This window comes from Oncorhynchus clarkii, chromosome 6 (assembly GCF_045791955.1).
Source record: "Oncorhynchus clarkii lewisi isolate Uvic-CL-2024 chromosome 6, UVic_Ocla_1.0, whole genome shotgun sequence".
In the NCBI taxonomy this organism is placed as follows: domain Eukaryota; kingdom Metazoa; phylum Chordata; class Actinopteri; order Salmoniformes; family Salmonidae; genus Oncorhynchus; species Oncorhynchus clarkii.
Window position 1 is genome coordinate 20,951,490 of NC_092152.1, and position 20,235 is coordinate 20,971,724.

The following is a 20,235-nucleotide window of genomic DNA, read 5'->3' on the forward strand; positions in this document are numbered from 1 at the left end:
AATGAGTGGAGAACAGGAGGGCTTCTTAAAGAAAAACTAACAGGTCTGCGAGAGCTGGAATTCTTACTGGTTGGTAGGTGATCAAATAGTTATGTCATGCAATAAAATGCAAATTAATTACTTAAAGATCATACAATGTGATTTTCTGGATTTTTGTTTTAGATTCAGTTTCTCACAGTTGAAGTGTACCTATGATAAAAATTACATGCTGTGTAAGTCGGAAAACCTGCAAAATCGGCAGTGTATCAAATACTTGTTCTCCCCACTGTATATACACCTGTTCTGAACGGCCCCAGAGTCTGCAACATCACTAAGCAAGGGGCACCATCAAGCAAGCTGCACCATGTAGACCAAGGAGCTCTCAAACAGGTCAGGGACAAAGTTGTGGAGAATTACAGATCAGGGTTGGGTTATAAAAAAATATCTGAAACTTTGAACATCCCACAGAGTACCATTAAATCCATTATTAAAAATGTTTAAGAATATGGCACCACAAACCAAACCTGCCACGAGAGAGCCACCCACCAAAACTCACAGACCAGACAAAGAGGACATTAATCAGAGGCAACAAAGAGACCAAAGATAACATTGAAGGAGCTGCAAAGCTCCACAGTGGAGATGGGAGTATCTGTCCATAGGACCACTTTAATCCGTACGCTCCACAGAGCTGGGCTTTACGGAAGAGAGGCCAGAAAAAAAGCCATTGCTTCAAGAAAAAAATTAGCAAACACGTTTGGTGTTCGCCAAGAGTCATGTGGGAGACTACCAAAACATATGGAAGAAGGTACTCTGGTCAGATGAGACAAAAATTTAGCTTTTTGGCCATCAAGGAAAACGCTGTCTGGCGCAAACCCAACACCTCTCATCACCCCCAGAACATCATGTTTTTCATCGGCAGGGACTGGGAAACTGGTCAGAATTGAAGGAATGATGGACGTCGCTAAATACAGGGAAATTCTTGAGGGAAACCTGTTTCAGTCTTCCAGAGATTTGAGACTGGGACGGAGGTTCACCTTCCAGCAGGACAATGACCCTAAGCATACTGCTAAAGCAACACTCGAGTGGTTTAAGGGGAAACATTTAAATGTCTTGGAATGGCCTAGTCAAAACCCAGACCTCAATCCAATTGAGAATCTGTGGTATGACTTAAAGATGGCTGTACACCAGCGGAACCCATTCAACTTGAAGGAGCTGGAGCAGTTTTGCCTTGAAGAATGGGCAAAAATCCCAGTGGCTAGATGTGCCAAGCTTATAGAGACATACCTCAAGAGACTTGCAGCTGTAATTGCTACAAAAGGTGGCTCTACAAAGTATTGACTTGGGGGGGGGGGGGGGGGAAACTTGAGCGTGCATAACTATTCTGTTTTTTTGTCTTATTTCGTGTTTGTTCAAAACAACAAAACATATTTTGCATCTTCAAAGTGGTAGGCATGTTGTGTAAATCAAATGACAGAAACCCCCCCAAAATCAATTTTAATTCCAGGTTGTAAGGCAACAAAATAGGAAAAATGCCAAAGGGGGTGAATACTTTTGAGGGACCATATATATGGTTTCTTGGGTTGACTGTCTCTTGATGGACATTCTACCTGTGTCTGGCATGAAAATAATTATCATTGTTTACTGATAAGCAAGCAGTATACTTGAGCCAAGGGCACCTGAGTGGCAGAGCGGTCTAAGGCACTGCATCTCAGTGCAAGACGTGTCACTACAGTCCTTGGTTAAAATCCAGGCTGTATCAGGCCAGCATCCCGGAGTCGCCTCTTCACTGTTGACATTGAGACTCATGTTTTGCGGGTACTATTTAATGAAGCTGCTAGTTGAGGACTTGAGAGGAATCTGTTTCTCTAGCTTGACATTCTAATGTACTTGTACCTCTTGCTCAGTTGTGCACCGGGGCCTCCCACTCCTCTTTCTATTCTGGTTAAAGACAGTTTGCGCTGTTCTGTGAAGGGAGTAGTACACACCTTTGTTCGAGATCTTCAGTTTTCTTGGCAATTTCTTGCATGGAATAGCCTTAATTTCTCAGAACAAGAATAGACTGACAAGTTTCAGGAGAAAGTTATTTGTTTTTGGCCATTTTGAACCTGTAATCGAATCCACAAATGCTGATGCTCCAGATACTCAATTAGTCTAGAGAAGCCCTGTTTTATTGCTTCTTTAAATCAGACCAACAGTTTTCAGCTGTGCTAACATAATTGCAAAAGGGTTTTCTAATGATCAATTAGCCTTTTAAAATTATAAACTTGGATTAGCTAACACAACGTGCCATTGGAATACAGGAGTGATGGTTGCTGATAACGGGCCTCTGTACGCCTATGTAGACATTCCATAAAAAAATCAGCCGTTTCCAGCTACAATAGTCATTCACAACATTAACAATGTCTACACTGTATTTCTGATCAATTTGATGTTATTTTAATGGACAGAAAAAAAGCTTTTCTTTCAAAAACAAGGACATTTCTAAGTGACCCCAAACGTTTTAATGGTACTGTATATTTCTAGGCTATTTATATTGAAAATTGGTATAAACTGTATGCATAATTATATGATAATATTTTAGGCTGACTATAATTCCCTTACATAATTTCTGATACATCACATGCCATGCTTTTATTTCCCTGCATATGTACAAGCAGGAAATGCATCCTCTATGGCTCTAATGCCATTGATTCCAATTAGACTGGTTTTGGATTTCTCCCTGAGATTTTCACCCCATTCGGGAACTTTGAGGGTTGATGATATAACCCCTCTAGTAATTTAATATAATAATTGTATAATATGTTGCAAACAGCCTCCATTCTCAGTTAATCTTTGCTCAAAGTATTTTATAATTGTTTAATTCAGAAACATTATTGCAAAGATGTCAACAATACTGAATATGGTCCAGATTGCCAAAAAGGTAGTAAGAGGCTTGGCTTCAATGTGACCTCCATTCTAAAACAACATTCTATGTTACCTTTCTTACCCCTTCACAATTTATGTCATGGCACGGCAGGCACTATCCATCAGGCAAGATAGTTCCATCATTATATTGCTTTCAACAAATATTAAAAATAACTGGATAATTAAGGTACCCTACATCAACCAGCATAATAAAACATGCCTCCTGGTGGCCCTGTGAATATTACCCAAGGAGGGCACAAGACAAAATAATGAAAATAAAATAATTGAGATAAAGATTTTAAACAAATTTTGTACCTCATGGGATTGCACGGTTTACTTACGATTTACTTACGACTTAGACGATTCCCCTACACATGCACAAGCATACTGCATTGGCATGTCGTTTCGAGCGCTCTTGCTATGGTCGTAAACATGTAATACATTTTAATTAATACAAAACACAGCATCTTCGCTCCAACTGACAGCTAACTGGCGGGAGATGATGGTCGCCCGATACAAAGCAGCGGATTCGTTTTATTTACAGTGGGCGGGCACGTGAGAAAGTTCACTGCAGCTGTTTGACTGGGGCTCGTCAGCGCGTCAGCGACCTTTCTCTTATCGATTGGTTAGTTCTTTTTTAAGGGGCAGGCGTAAAAACTAAGCAGTTTGAAGTAGATGGCAGAGACTTTGGGAGAAATCACATGTCTGAGGGATTCAGTTGAGGTCGGCAGTGTGAAGGATTTCTTTGAATAGCTTTTTGTTTTAGTGAGTTAAAAATGCAAAGCTGTGCAAAGTCTTGGGGGATCCTATTCGCCAAATCGGTGAATTCACATGCACCTTGCAGACATATATCTGGTCAAAGCCGATTCTTTGGGAAACTACAGACTAGAATCCAAAACCGCAATGCTTTTGTAACTGTCCGCGGTCTTCGGATGTCTGCAGTCTATGCTTCCAGACAGATAGACAGAATACTGCCGAGACACGATGATTTTGCAGAGAGACATATTGGTCCAGGCGAACGGGAGAAAAGGGAGATGCTGGATGTTCTTGGACTTGAGGTAAGATTTACAAACATTTTGATAAATAGAGAATTGATAAGACAGAAAGTAGGCTAATGTGTCGGATCTAATGCCTTGCAGGCGCTCTTGCATGTTTCTTGTCATAAACAGCTGAACTTTCAACAATGTATATAGTTTTAGGGCGTTTTTTTTGTGATCTATACATTGTTTTACAGTCAATCGCCCAGTTGATAGAAGATACAGTTCCAGAATCCATCCGTATTCAAAGAAGTATGAAAATGGATGATCCTCTCTGTAAGTATTCAAAGAAGTATGAAAATGGATGATCCTCTCTGTAAGTTAATCTTCTTTCATCATCTTTAACAGCACGTGTTATTGTTGATGTGTGTGTGTTCTCTATATAGAAGCGGGATTTTATAACACGGTGAGGCAATATTGCCTCATCGTGTTATAAAATTCCGCCTCTGGTATGATTTTGTTTTTCCATTGCGTTTCATTATTGCTGTTGATTTCCCCGTCAAATGTAATCTTGATTTGTTTTATTTATTTGCATTTATGTTTTGTCTGCCTATTTTGCTGGTCTGAGTTTTCTTTTAACATTGTAAATCAAGCCAAGCAAGCGACTGGCTGAAATGTAGGTTGCACTCCTATTGTGAAGCCCTCTTCACCGTTAAGTCTTCCTTTGAACATATTTGGAGTTGTTTTTGCGGAACTCAACGAGCAGCACCAATCTCCTGTTGGGAAGCCGATGCTAATAGGATGGCAATTGGAGTGTAAAGTTCAGCCTTGAGCTCCTGTCCCAAGTCCAGTTCAATCTGGTTATAGCGTTAACATTACATCACAGACGAATGACATGTGCAAACGAGCTTCATGGAATTCCTAATATGGTTAATTTGATGGGTTTTGGTATTCTTACTTTAATACATTTTTTTTGTTGCATTTAATAAGAGCCAGACGGATTTTCAATCGATTAAGAGAACTAGGAGACCTTTTAAATGTCTTACTATCAATAATAGTTTATTGTCTATAAAACACTCACTAGGCATATATCCCTGGCAAACCCCTGCATTATTCCTCCAGAGACTGAAGTCTCATACTGTTATCACTTGAGATGTACAAGTCTATAAAATACTATTCTGGACAAGTACAGTACATTGTATTACTAATTTACCTTGTTCTATGTAATGGGTTGCATTTATTAAAATCATTGTTCTTAAGCAACTGACAATATGGCCATAATATACAATATTTAATTAAGCAAAGTAATTTGAAAACAGACAAAAGTATTGCTGATGACAATTTTCATCGAAGGCACATCAAAGAGTATTCTTATTTTGCCAATATTCTCACCAGGCCACATTGATGATGCACTCTTAACAGTAATCAATGTAATACAAACTACTTGTTTTGGAGTGTCAGTGTCATGTATAGAAACTCTCAGCTGTCAAAATGCCTAGTATTATTGCTGCATAATTTTCTGTTTTGCATCAGCTACATTAGTCATTGTTTTCACTATCCTGATATTCCAGCAGTGCTCAACATGGTGAGAGGAATAGGTAATGAAGGCTTGGACTAGTGTACTTAAATACTACTGTACTACTTACTGATCAGATGATCTAAAATAACACTTATCTGCTATTTGGGGAGTTTCCAACATTATTGTTATGCAAAATGATTGACTTAATATTCACAATGCTTAATAAGTAATAAGAAGGTTGAGGGGGGGGGGGTTCTAAGACCACCCTCGGGTCACTCCTTTCTGTCTTCCATTATGTAGCTAACCATGCTGAAGGAACAAACTGGAGGCTATACTGCTTTTTGCCTGTTCAGCTTTTTTTTGGGGGGGGGGGGCTTTGTTTGCAAAGCCAGCAAGGGATTCTCTTCACAACAATAGATGTGCTGGATGGTTCTGAATCAGGCTTTTCTGATGCTTTGAGGAACTTTGGGACCATGGGAAAACTGTCCTCTCTAATGAAATGTGCAGCTCCACAGTAGCCCCCCCCCACACACACACACTAAACCACTGGCCTCCACTACTGATAATGCTTTCACTTATTTTGTTATTAGTTGTCAAATGTTAGATTTACAAACACCCTTCTCTTGTGCTGCTGAGTCATAAAGCAGGAATTTTTTTTATGGATTTACAGTTAAATTCTTTGCCACCTAAACTCAAACTGCAAATGTTCACCTTTTTCTGATCGTATGGTGGTATACACCATTAGAAATAACCATAGAAATGCTCATCCTGAATATGAGAGTACTTTGGGCACTCGATTCAGAGGGGTAGTATTGTCCATTCCTTGCTGAGGGCGTTGCTAAGCAGCAACAGCATGCCTGAGGAATTCCAGTGTCTAGGTGTATATTGGTTGATCTCCCCCACAGCACTGGAGAATTAGGCTAGACTACTAACCTTTGGGAAAGGGCCCATATGTTGCACATAATTGTTGCCTACAATAGATAGAAATATGATGCACAAATGGAAGTGCATTCTACACTCACAGAAATGTTGGATACAGTTCACACAGAACACGGCACAGTGACGTGGAGTACACAAAGCTGTTTAGTGTCATTTCCTTTCCACTCCATTTTGACAGTAAATCTGATGCTATATGATGTTACTGCCCATTTGTTTGAGTGGTTTGTTCAGAAAATGTATGGGTATAATTGTTTAATGCACCTTTTCCTCAAATATATGTGATGCCAATTGTGATTTCTATTTCTGCAGGCGAGAATCAAGTCTTGGAGCATCTCCAAAAGATTGCATCAAAGAACAAGGTGTGGAGGTCTTATATCGGAATGGGCTACTACAACTGCTCAGTGCCTCCAGTTATACAGAGAAACCTTCTGGAGAATTCAGGATGGTAACGGTCACTTTGGTACAAACCCACAAAAACAAAAGAGTTGTGATGTGTTCTGCATCTAGCCAAGTTGTCTCCATCAGTAGGGCAAGATACTGTTTGATTGTGCACTCAAGGTGCATATATGTATGGGCTTCTGCTTGTCATTAAATCACTAATTGCTACATTGCAGAAAAATGTGCCCCTAATCAAATACATCTTTTGACTTGAGGCTCAAGTTTCCAGTTTAGGTTTGCACTGCATTAAATTACATCCTCACATGTGGGATCTTGGGATCTGTTTTTTGTCCGACTTAAAACAAGACAGCACTGACTTTTTCTTTATTTTCATTAACTTCCACCCACTTAACCCTAGTATCTCGATTCCTTGAAAAATAGTTTTGTTTTTTCTGTGTATTGTAATACATTCTTACATTTAAAAAAATATTTTAGTAATTTACCCAGAGTGATTAGTGCATTCATCTTAAGATAGCTAAGTGAGACAACCACATATCACAGTCGTAGCAAAGTACATGTAATGTGTAATCATTTCTCTGTGTCTCCTGTTTACCTCAGGGTGACACAGTACACCCCCTATCAGCCTGAGGTGGCTCAGGGTCGCCTGGAGAGTCTGCTCAACTATCAGACCATGATCTGTGACATCACGGGCATGGCTGTGGCCAACGCCTCTCTGCTGGATGAGGCGACAGCCGCCGCTGAGGCCATGCAGCTCTGTCATAGGTGAGTGGAGAATAAACATAAGAGAAATAGTGGCTGACCATTAAAGGGTAGTTAATTTAGTATCGTTCATGTATAGGGTCTATAAATAAGGCCCAGAGTTTCTCCTGGTGAGGTTACTTTTTCATGAAAAACTCCTGGCCCTACACATGTTAAAGGTGCACTATGCAGAAATCACTTCTCCATTTCCTGGTTCCTAAAATGTGCAGAATTTGTGACGAAACAAGCAAGTATAGTGTAGAGAATCATTGTATCATTGTGCTTCTTAGACTTGCTTTAAATGAGAATGACAGATCTATAACTGAATTTCTATGTGGTCAGGCTGCCTAAAAAGTGACATATTACATCGTTAATTGTTTGTTATGTTCCCTACAGACAGAACAAGAGAAGGACGTTCTACATCGACTCACGATGCCACCCTCAGACGATTGCTGTGGTGCAGACCAGAGCCAAGTACGGACATCCTTCAAAGCTTCACTCAGACCAAGGTTAGAACTGTGTACTAAAAGCAGCATCCTCATTATGGGTGCTCTGATTGTTGACCAACAGCTACATCGGGGTCAAGACTGTGCTGAAGCTGCCTCATGAGATGGACTTCAGTGGGAAGGATGTGAGCGGTGTGCTGTTCCAGTACCCAGACACCGACGGCAGAGTGGAGGATTTCACTGCGCTGGTGGACCGCGCTCACAAGGGAGGGGTAAGAGAGCTGCCACGTCTGACATTGGTAGTAATGGTTTATTAACCTAGGATGCTATCTTAAAGTAAATGTGGGTTTGGGTTTGGTAGTATTATTTTGGAATTGTTGCTCCTCATTTGGTAGGAAAGGACCCCTCATTATGTGGTGATTCCAGTTTGGTGCCGAAGTGACTTGTTTGAAGACTCCCCATCTCTCATCCCTGCAGGCTCTGGCTTGCTGTGCCACTGACCTGCTGGCCCTGTGTGTGCTGCGCCCCCCTGGAGAGTTTGGGGTGGACATTGCCCTGGGCAGCTCCCAGAGGTTCGGAGTACCACTCTGCTACGGTGGTCCCCACGCTGCCTTCTTCTCTGTCAAAGAAAACCTGGTCAGGATGATGCCTGGCAGGATGGTGGGAGTGACCAGGTGAGAGCCCTTAAGATTCACATGGGCCCTGTTCAGAATGGAAGTCAGATCTCTTGAGATTGTTCAATGTTGGGCTTTATAAACATGTTGATTGACTTCATAGAATTCTTGCTCACAGTGGAAAAGACTGAAATATACAGAATGCACATATACATAAAGACTATCTCGATGCACATTGGTTTGAAATGTCCCTTGTTTGTCTGCAGGGATGCAGCTGGTAAGGAGGTGTACCGTCTGGCTCTGCAGACCAGAGAGCAGCACATACGTAGAGACAAGGCCACCAGTAACATCTGTACTGCACAGGTACTGTACACCCCCACCCCCAATACCGACACGCTGTGCTGTCAAACCCCCCCCCCCCCCCCCCAGTAGTTGTCTTCATTTATGAATTATTAATATTTATTTTTTGAAAAGAAAGTTTCTCACCTTCAAATGTATCTGTCTTTCAGGCTCTGCTGGCCAACATGGCAGCCATGTTTGGGGTGTATCATGGACCCCAAGGCTTAAAGCACATTGCTGAGAGGACACACAATGCTGCACTGATACTGGCTGAAGGTATGTCCGCTGACACCCTGACTGCACTGATCCATTTTTATGTCACAACTTTTACGATCAATCAATAGTTAGCTAATTTCAACTATAAGGGTGCATTGAGAAAGACAATGGTAACATAGCTTATTTTCAGATGATTTACAAATGTATTCTTTGAGTTTTTAGAAATGACTCTCTCCCTCCTTTTGTATCAGGTCTAAAGCGGGCCGGACACAGGCTGCACAGTGAGATGTTCTTCGACACGCTGAAGGTTGGCTGCAGTGTGGCAGCCAAGGACATCCTGGAGAGGGCTGTCCAAAGGGAGATCAATCTGCGTGTCTACAGTGAGGGAGTGGTGAGTAGTAACAGATACAGTTTGGGAACAAGTTACATACACATCCACCCAGTGTTCCCATGTCGTCAGAGTTTGTTTTGATATTTTAACCAGCGTGTCGTGATCGCGTTTGGTGATGGGGGACAAAATAAATGTATGCACGATGGGCGCGCGCAGCCGGTTTGGGTTCTGTGTTAGAATACATTGTCATTAAAGCACACAGAAGCATAGATGCACTCATATTAAGACCCCCTCCATAGAGCTCCACAGTGGCGGTGTCATAACCTAGCAGTCAAACAGGGAAATGGTTCCAATTGTTTTTGAAACATTCATTTTTCGCATAGGGGATTTTAGAAGCACTTAAAATAAGGGCGGTGTTTCATTTAGGCTTACCCTGGCGTGATGTTTTGTTAACCATGTAAATCTCTCGGACAAGTTGACTTTTGGTTGAAATTATTTATTTGTTTACCTAGTTAGGTGTGTCTCTGGATGAGACCGTGACGGAGAGAGACTTGGACGATCTGCTCTGGGTCTTTGGATGTGAATCCTCAGCGGTATGTTTGCTTTCAATGGAATAAGATAATGCATATATTCAGCATTGCTTTCTTAAGAGCGTGCAAAGGTCCGTCTTGAAGGCATAGGACAAATATCAAATTTAATTTAAATCTCAATTTACAGGAGCTGATTGCTGAGAAGATGGGTGAAAGGGTGAAAGGCATTATGGGTAGTCCTTTCAAGAGGACCAGCAAGTACCTCGTTCACACAGTCTTCAACAGGTTGGTCTGTTTGTAGCTGCTAAATATTACAATATTTGCCGTAATAAGGATGAGCTTGTTATGCCATAACTGTTGATGACTTGTGTTCTCCGTGATGATAGTATTATCAGTATAATGACACCAGACTGGTGAGAGACATTAGGTGACGTTCCGTGATTATTGTCTTTGTTGTCCCAAACTCCAATTGATGCTTGGTAGAATAATTCCTTGCACTGATAGCATAAGGTTGTTACACATACAGTACCAGTAGAAAGTTTGGACACACCTACTCATTCAAGGGTTTTTCTTTATTTTACTATTTCCTACATTGTAGAAAAATAGTGAAGAGCTCAAAACTATGAAATAACACACATGGGTTCATGTAGTAAACAAAAAAGTGTTAAACAAAAATATATTTTAGATTATTCAAAGTAGCCACCCTTTGCTTTGCACTCTTGACATTCTCTCAACCAGCTTCACCTGGAATGCTTTTCCAACAGTTCCTACATGCTGAGTACTTATTGGCTACTTTTCCTTCAGTCTGCGGTCCAACTCATCCCAAACCATCTCAATTGGGTTGAGGTCGGGTGATTGTGGAGGCCAGGTCATCTGATGCAGCACTCACTATCCTCCTTGGTCAAAAAGTTGCCCTTATACAGCCTGGAGTTGTGTTGGATCATTGTCCTGTTGAAAAACAAATGATAGTCCCACTAAGCGCAAACCAGATGGGATGGCGTATCGCTGCAGAATGCTGTGGGAGCCATGCTGGTTATGTGTGCCTTGAATTCTAAATAAATCAGACTGGGTCACCAGCAAAGCACCATCACACCTCCTCCATACTTCACGGTGGGAACCACACATGCAGAGATCATCCGTTCTCTTACTCTGCGTCTCACAAAGACACGGCGATTGAAACCAAAAATCGCAATTTGGACACATTTCCACCAGTCTGATGTTCATTGCTCATGTTTCTTGGCCCAAGCAATTATTGGTGTCCTTTAGTAGTGGTTTCTTTGCAGCAGTTTGGCCATGAAGGCCTGATTTCACACAGTTTCTTCTGAGCAGTTGATGTTGAAATGTGTCTGTTACTTGAACTCTGAAGCCCAAATAGGCTGCAATTTCTGAGGCCGGTAACTCTAATGAACTTATCCTCTGCAGCAGAGGTAACTCTGGGTCTTCCTTTCCTGTGGCGGTCCTTATGAGAGCCAGCTTCATCATAGCACTTGATGGTTTTTGCGACTGCACTTGAAGAAACTTTCAAAGTTCTTGATATTTTCCAGATTGACTGACTGTCTTAAAGTAAGGATTTACTGTCATTTCTCTTTGCTTATTTGAGCTGTTCTTGCCATAATATGGACTTGGTCTTTTACCAAATAGGGCTATCTTCTGTATACCACCCTTACCTTGTCACAACACAACTGATTGGCTCAAACGAATTAAGAAGGAAAGAAATTCCACAAATTAACAAGGCACACCTGTTAATTGAAATGCATTCCAGGTGACTACCTCATGAAGCTGGTTGAGAGAATGCTAATATAAAATATTTTCATTTAATTTCATCACACTTTTTTTTGGTTACTACATGATTCCATATGTGTTATTTCATAGTTTTGATGTCTTCACTATTATTCTACAATGTAGAAAACAGTAAAAATACAGAAACCCTGGATTGAGTAGGTGTCAACTTTTGACTGGTACTGTATAAGGGATAATACAGGGTTTAAGCACTAAGGTTTTAAAGTAAAATAACACATTAGGCCTAAAACTTATCTTTATAATCTTGATTCACTCCTATTCTTCACCCCATGCAGTTACCATTCGGAGACCAACATTGTGCGCTACATGAAACGCTTGGAGAACAAGGACATCTCTCTGGTTCACAGCATGATCCCACTGGTGAGTTATGGGAAAGCAAAGAAGAAATGTTTTACTTAGTTTTTTTTAACTTTAGCATTTTTTACATGGTCTGAATACTAAAAACTTACGAACTACTGAAAAGATTTCTCGGCCAACGCCATTTGTAATATCCATTTTGTTTTCCATGTCAGGGTTCCTGCACAATGAAACTGAACAGTTCTTCAGAGCTCATGGTGAGTTAATATCAGGGTTGGGGTCAATTCGATTAGAAGGCAGTCAATTCAGGAAGTACTGAGATTGCACCAATAATTAAAGGGCTTTAGCTTGCAATGGTTTCCCAATAAACGTAAAAGTAAAAGCTATTTATTCTAAGTTTCCATTTTTAAATTCAAATCAGTTCCTGAATTGACCCCAACCCTGATTTAATTAATATTTTCTTCCTCCTCCTTATGGTGGTGGTGTTGTGAAAAACACTAGCTTACCTTATGACAAAACATTGTACAAGTCATAAGGACATCGCTGACTGTCATTTCCCATATTTCTCCCTTTGTTCTCTCTTTTCCACTGTTTTTAGCCCATCACCTGGAAGGAGTTTGCCAACCTTCACCCCTTCTGTCCACTGGACCAGGCTGAGGGTTATCAGCAGCTCTTCAGGCAGCTGGAGAAGGATCTCTGTGAGGTGACTGGCTATGACAAGATCTCCTTCCAACCCAACAGGTAAGCCCCTCACTGACAGCAATATTCAGTCTGGGGTATTCATGACCAACTGGGATTTCAGTTTCCCAGACTCCTCATCCGAGCGTGATTTCCCTGTCGCCCTCTGTTACACATACCACGTTGTCCAATTGATAAATTTTATTTGATCATATAACTCAGTTTGTGGCTGATAACTATGGTTCCAAGTCCCCCACTTATCAGTATAAATGGGGCTGATGAAAAGCACATCGTGCTACATTGGCCTGGAAAGATAGCGGCCTGGTTGTTCAACTCTTATTCCATGCTTTTCCTTTACAGTTACTATGACGCTCATATAGACTAACCTTTGAACTCGGCACGTTTTGATTATTCTGAGACTTCACTGGGAGCATGTGTCTGAGCATGTCTGGTACATTAAGACTGTATAACCTCGTCTTTCAGTGGTGCTCAGGGAGAATACGCTGGCCTCGCGGCCATCAAAGCCTACCTGAACTCTAAAGGAGAGGCCCATAGAACAGTAAGTATGGTTCTGATGAAACTAAACATCTTTGCTAGCACACATGCTAGGCCCTGTAGAATCAAAATAACCCACCCTTGGTTAATTGTTATAACATTAGATCAAAGTACATGTTGGGGTTTGCGTACTACAAATGACTTTCATTCATTTTCAGTCTGAATGTTTGCTGCCGTCACCCATTTCCCTGTAAACAACCTGTATGTAATACGTGATACTTAGACTCACCTACAATCATTTATCACATGTAAAGCCATAAAGGGACTCATTTTAAGTACAATCACTTGTTTGTCAACAGACATTGTATTGGAAAAGCTCTATCTGAAGAAGAGGGTTGTTTTGGATACTTCTACAGGAACTTTGAAAGGCCCCAAGTGTCACAATGTGCTGGGTTGAAGTGACTTGAGTACATCTGGTGAAGATAAGGATGCTCGTTCAAGTAGCTTTCCAGTTTTATAATTTGGCCTTTATTTTTTAACTATTATAAGCACTTCTTTGATAGTGGCGTGAGCTCTTGAATCAGTCAAGGTCCACAGTTGTGCAAATAAGGGACAGAAAATACCACACTGTCTGGAAGTTACTTGATTCCAAGATCCCATATTTGGTGTTTTTTGTGAACTGCAAGTCATGGGCAAAATAGATTGAGCTCAGTTTGTTTTTCCTGTTAGGGTAGGAAATGTAAACGTTACCCAACAAACACACAGGCCTTGGTGACCTTGTGTGACAATATTGCAAAATGTCAAAATAAGTCTCCTTATAAAAGGGATAAAATAATTTGAAGACCTATTTTAAATAATGTTTGTCAATTGTAGATTTGTGCTTCGAAATCTTAAGACTGTGTGATTGCATATCTAATGGTTGATTTGTTTAGTCTTAATTCTCTCTTTTACTTTGATGGTCTGAGTGCAACTGTTGCTGATATTTTCCTTTTGCTCAGGTTTGTCTGATTCCCAAGTCAGCCCATGGTACCAACCCAGCCAGTGCCCAGATGGCTGGCATGAAGGTGCAGGTGGTGGAGGTGGACAAGGATGGCAACATTGACATGGCAAATCTCAAGGCACTGGTAAGAGCTGGTTGGAGTGATTCTGCTAATCTGATTCTATTAGAGTAGCCTTTCAATCTAACCAGCCGCACTAAAAAAATCATTGCGGAACATGGCCCGACAGTCAGGTCACTCACTATGTACTGGTAGTGTAATTGGCAGTCAATTACCCCCCCCCCCCCCCCCCCATAAAAGTGGAGTGTCATGTTGCAGAGTCACAGACTAACACATCATTCCCCTCTCAGGTGGACAAACACAAGGCTAACCTGGCAGCCATGATGATCACGTACCCCTCCACTTTTGGTGTGTTTGAGGAGAGCATTGATGATGTCTGCAATCTCATCCACCAGAACGGAGGACAGGTCTACCTGGATGGTGCTAATATGAACGCACAGGTGAGAGAAGAGTATAAGCTGTGTACTAAAACTGTTGAAAGATCTTTTTTGGTAAAAAAAATAATAATTGGGTTACTTATCCAGATGTTAATTGAATCATAGACCCATTATTTTAATATTGAGTCATATTACAGCAGTGTATTTGTAAGAACCTTATGAAAGTATGTATATATTTTTTACAAGTGTCTCAGGGATTGCACTATTCTACAGCGTATGGTTGAATATTTTCAGTATTTTACAAATGTTCCGTCCTGAGAATAAATCACTTTTCTCTCCGGGTAAGCCAGTATTTCCCGCCAAAACAGGAAGTGCCATTCTAAAGCATAAATACACTACATGGCCAAAAGTATGTGGACATCCCTTCAAATTAGTGGATTTGGCTATTTCAGTCACATCTGTTGCTGACCGGTGTATATAATTGAGCACACATCCATGTAATCTCCATAAACAAACATTGGCAGTAGAATGGCCTATACTGAAGAGCTTAGTGACTTTCAACGTGGCGCTGTCATAGAATGCCTCCTTTCCAACAAGTCAGTTTGTCAAATTTCTGCCCTGCTAGAGCTGCCCCGGTCAACTGTAAGTGCTGTTATTGTGAAGTGGAAATGTGTATAGGAGCAACAACGGCTCAGCCGCAAAGTGGTATGCCCCACAAGCTCACAGAACGGGACCACAGAGTGCGCGTAGAGTGTAAAAAAATGTCTGTCCCTGGTTACAACATTCGGTACTTAGTTACTAACTGCCTCTGGAAGCAATGTGAACAGAAGAACTGTTCGTCGGGTGCTTCATGGAATGGGTTTCCATGGCCGAGCAGCCACACAAGCCTAAGATCCCCTTGCGCAATGCCAGAAGTCTGCTGAAGAGGTTAGTTCCAGTGAAGGGAAATCTTAACGCTACATTATACAATGACATTCTAGTGAATTCTGTGCTTCCAACTTTGTGGCAACAGTTTGGGGTAGGACATTTCAGCATGACAGTCCATACGTTGAGGTCCATACAGAAATGCTTTGTCAATCGGTATGGAAGGACTTGACTGACCTGCACAGAGCCTTGACCTCAACCCCATCGAACATCTTTGGGATGAATTGGAGTACCGACTGCGAGCTAGCCTTAATCGCCCAACATCAGTGCCCAACCTCGAATGCTCTTGTGGCTGAATGGAAGCAAGTCCCTGCATGTGCTAGCATCTTGTGGAAAGCCTTCCCAGAAGAGTGGAGGATGTTGTAGCAGCAAAGGTGGGACCAACTCCATATTAATGCCCATGATTTTGGAATGAGATGTTCCCTGAGCAGGTGTCCACTTTTGGTCATGTAGTGTATTTGAGCTATTCAATTGGAATATTTTTGAACCCAGGCCTAATGCATTTTACCCCCAGAGTACAATAGCGCCCTCTTCTGCAAATCAGTGTAACTTTGGAGAATTGCCTTTCTACCATATTGTCATCACCGCTCTCTCCTACCTGGTCTGCTCTCTACTCTACAGGTTGGCCTGTGTCGTCCTGGTGACTATGGATCTGACGTCTCTCACTTGAACCTCCACAAGACCTTCTGTATCCCCCACGGAGGCGGAGGACCAGGGATGGGACCTATTGGAGTGTAAGTGAATGCACATTGATGGGCTAAGCACAAACTCAACCTGCCCAAAGCAGATCTCAACCTGCCCAAAGCAGATCTATGTCTGGCCAAATCCATTATAAATGTGGAGTTTTTTTCCTGGTCAGGAAACACTACTCTCACTAAGTATTAGTGCAAAAAAAACAATTTAAAAAGTGGATAAGTAATTACTTTTGACTTTAAATCAAGTTGTGTATGTTAAACAGGAAGGAGCACCTCGCCCCGTTCCTGCCTAGCCACCCAGTGGTCTTAATGTCAGCAGGCAACATGTCCAGCTCCCTGGGCACCATCAGTGCTGCCCCCTGGGGCTCCAGTGCAATCCTGCCCATCTCCTGGGCTTACATCAAGGTCAGTACTACATCTATCCTAAGAGCAGGTTGACGTTTGTCATGAATATTGGCTTGGAGGAAGAACTGAGTGATATCTGCTAGATTGGCCAGATGCAAAGTCAATATTGGCTATATTGTGAAAATGTAATGGAAACCAACATGTGGTTTTTGGTCTTTAATTTAAGGTTAGGCATCAGGATTAGCAGTGTGGTCAGATTGACTTTGTGGCTATGCCAGCTTGTGACCACTGCAGAGCTGCCTCCTGTACACAAGTCATGACATTACATGCCAACATCAATCTTATGGTTCAGTGCCATGGAATTTCAATAATGATAGATTTGTTAGAATAGTGTTATTCAGGATACTCAAATTGTCTTTCTAGGCAAATGCAGAGAGAAAACATGCAACTAAAGCAGCGACAACAGTTGAGTACATGTTGATATAGACCATGACCTTGTATCCTACTGTGTAGATGATGGGAGCCAAGGGGCTGGTTCACGCCACAGAGGTGGCTATCCTGAATGCCAACTATATGGCCAAGAGACTGGAGAGCCACTACAAAATCCTCTTCAAAGGCAGGAAAGGTGAGTGGTAGTTCCTATTCACCCCATATGGCAGCGTTTTCCAAACTAGGGGTCATGACCTTGTCGGATTTCTTGATTTGAAAATGGGGTCGCGAGAAACTAATGTGCCATTTCGTTCATAGAACCACGGGTACATGAGTAATCTTTTGCTATCCGCTACAAGCGGTCAGGACAAACAGAGCGGTCTGTTTTACTTCCTACAAATGTGGCTCACATTTTTGAACAGTTGGAGCTATAAGCTATTATGACCCCATTCCTGAAAGCTAAGACTCGCAGGAACACGTACGTGTCTTTTTCCCTCTACGATGCGCACAAGCTGCACAGGACTTAAAACAGAGTGGACAGGACCAGTCACCAAATCTGACTGGAGGGAAAAAGAACACCATCACTGAAAGCAATGATTTTTTCTACACAGAAGATCATACAATTATTGCCAGATGATCTTCTTAGATTTTGTTCCTAAACTTTAATACCTTTGCATCTGTCACTTGGAACCATATTCCATTTGTAATGGATGGTCACACTCCCAAATAAAAGTAAACATTTAGCTTTTGATTACATCACTTTATAAAGTCCTTCAGTAATTAGCCAACACTAGCAAAATGTTGCTCTAACACCGATTGTTTTGGTCCACAGGCTTTTGTGCTCATGAATTTATTTTGGATGTGAGGCCATTCAAGAAATCTGCAAACATTGAAGCGGTGGATGTGGCGAAAAGGCTGCAGGATTACGGTGAGCTGGAACACACTGCATTAACGGATAGTTGGGCACTGCTGAAAAGTCAACATGGTCCACTTGTCTCTTACTCTAAGTAAAAAAAAAAAAATAGGAATAGTTTTATTGAATTTACCTGTGAGCCTCATCCCCCTGTGTGTCTGACCTTGGTCAGGTTTCCATGCCCCCACCATGTCGTGGCCCGTGGCAGGAACCCTGATGATCGAGCCCACTGAGTCGGAAGACAAGGCAGAGATGGACCGCTTCTGTGACTCGCTGATGGGAATCAGACAGGAAATAGCAGATATCGAGGAAGGCAGGATGGATGCCCGCATTAACCCATTGAAGGTACGTCAATTTTACTAAGTAAAATCGGTGTTAGTTTCAACTTAACTGTTTTGTGTTGTTGACATCCTCTGAGGAAATGGCAAGCATTTTTGAAACTGTCTGTTTTGAGATGGGGTTTCTGAAGTGTAATTATTTTTTATTTATGTATGGTTTGGGCACATACGAGAATAGGACGAGTCAACATTATTTGGGGTTGGAATTGAGTATGAACTTAAAAAGCAAGATTTTCACTAGACGGTTTAAGAAATACCACTGTGATATGGACCTTTTATTATAGTGTTATTGAGCATAAATCTGTGCTTTTAGTGGTGGCACCTAAAATGTAGCATGAGTTGCTTTACGTCACCAGACCAGCCAAAATAGGTGTTGATTGGGGTCTGTGTCCACAGATGGCACCTCACTCCCTGGCATGCATCACCTCCTCTACCTGGGACAGGCCCTACTCCAGGGAGTATGCTGCTTTCCCCCTGGTGAGTCTTCCCTCTGGAAAACATCACACACTACCAACTCCACTAAAAATGTTTGTTTTCATGATTCATGTGAATGTCACCATGTTTACATCAGCGTTAGCAAAATCTCTTTCTAATAACAAACTGTTAACAAGGTAAACTCACTTTCCCCATTTCCAGCCATTTGTGAGGCCCGAGACCAAATTCTGGCCATCCATCTCCAGGATTGACGATATCTACGGTGACCAGCACCTGGTCTGCACCTGCCCCCCCATGGACGTGTATGAGTCACCATACGAGGAGAAAAGAGCTTCCTCATGACAAACGCCTCTGCTATACCAGTCATCACACTTCCAAATTCTGAAAATCCATTGAGTTGTATCGTCCACTGTAGTTTCTGTATTTCAATGTGCCTCGACTCTTTTCTGTTGTACAAATAGTTGCCTTGACTCTCCCTTCATGGCGTTTTTATGCTCTAAAGTAGCGGGCCGGACTGACACGTAGATCAAGTTGTAGGGTTTTGTTAATATTTGCTGTGTTCTGTGCATGAAAATGTTTAAAATGTGTATTTTGACGTTTGCCTAACCACTTATACTAGTCTTGATAGTTTTCGTTTTAATGATCTTTAAGGAAAATAGTTGTATTGAACATTGTCAATCTTTTGTTCAGTTTGAAGTAGACTTCAGTCATTTCTTTTCCACATAAGGAAATACTGCCGTCTAGATGTGAATGTTAAACACCAATAACGTTCTCACATGATTTGTTCTGAGACACTAATACATTTGGACATTAAAATATTTCCAAAACAGAGACTAAGGTGACACTGAAGAATATGAATTTATCGAACTAATTGGGCTTTAAGTATTAGTTCAAAGAATGACTGTTCAGTTCTGTCTATGGACATGGCATGACAACCCCAGGAAGGTTCATTCCTTTTAATCCTATTGGGTGATCATCTTTCCTTAGCCTCAAATACATTGACTTACTGTACAACTGGGAACAATCATGGGTGCACGACTCAAGTGCTGTGGTGAATAGCAGTGTAAAGATTGTTAGACACAGAACTTGTAAGAGCTACAGCCTGTATGCTTGATTAAATTGCACATCGACTTGTGATTGAGGTCATTTTTGCAACTCATTCAACACCATGTATGAGACTGAATTTGAAGAGCTTGCAAAATTGAGCATCAGTTCCAGTCACACACACTATTGTTCTCACAAATGACTAGCATATGCCTTGGTCTGGTTAGTGTGTAAGTGAAATGGTAGCAAATCAACTTAAGGATCAGGGGAGAGCGATTGTTCCCTAGACAATTGACTCAAACCCATTGGGATAAAAGGTGCAGATTTGTGCCATTGTACAGCCACCATTTTTTAGTCAAGTGCAAAAATAAACACTTGATGGGTGCAAAAGTACCCTTGTATTTATGTCTTGTTATATCTGGGGGGGGGGGGGGATTTAGTCTAGGCAATATCACACATTCAAGTGTTTTAACTTG

At 41.5% G+C, this 20,235-nt stretch overlaps 1 protein-coding gene across 3 annotated transcripts; it reads left to right on the plus strand.

Annotated features, from left to right (window-relative positions):
• Positions 1-3,529: 3,529 nt before the first annotated feature.
• LOC139410762 (glycine dehydrogenase (decarboxylating), mitochondrial-like) lies at positions 3,530-20,160 on the plus strand. Of its 3 annotated transcripts, XR_011634536.1 has the most exons (26): positions 3,530-3,941; positions 4,118-4,196; positions 6,628-6,763; positions 7,315-7,479; positions 7,852-7,929; positions 8,026-8,173; positions 8,379-8,575; positions 8,782-8,878; positions 9,025-9,130; positions 9,322-9,461; positions 9,914-9,994; positions 10,119-10,216; positions 12,007-12,091; positions 12,244-12,285; positions 12,627-12,769; positions 13,190-13,265; positions 14,200-14,325; positions 14,550-14,699; positions 16,182-16,294; positions 16,519-16,660; positions 17,114-17,225; positions 17,862-17,957; positions 18,115-18,287; positions 18,677-18,757; positions 18,917-19,857; positions 19,966-20,160. XR_011634536.1 is itself a non-coding variant. In XM_071156239.1 (25 exons), the coding sequence occupies exons 1-25, from the start codon at positions 3,660-3,662 to the stop codon at positions 19,055-19,057; spliced, it is 3,087 nt and encodes a 1,028-aa protein (XP_071012340.1). In that variant the 5' UTR covers positions 3,530-3,659; the 3' UTR covers positions 19,058-20,160. The 3 variants fall into 3 exon arrangements, 2 of the variants coding, with proteins under 2 accessions (XP_071012340.1, XP_071012341.1); XM_071156239.1 differs by having other exon boundaries at positions 18,917-20,160; XM_071156240.1 differs by lacking the exons at positions 3,530-3,941; positions 4,118-4,196 and adding an exon at positions 4,207-4,236 and having other exon boundaries at positions 18,917-20,160.
• The last annotated feature ends 75 nt before the right edge of the window (positions 20,161-20,235 follow it).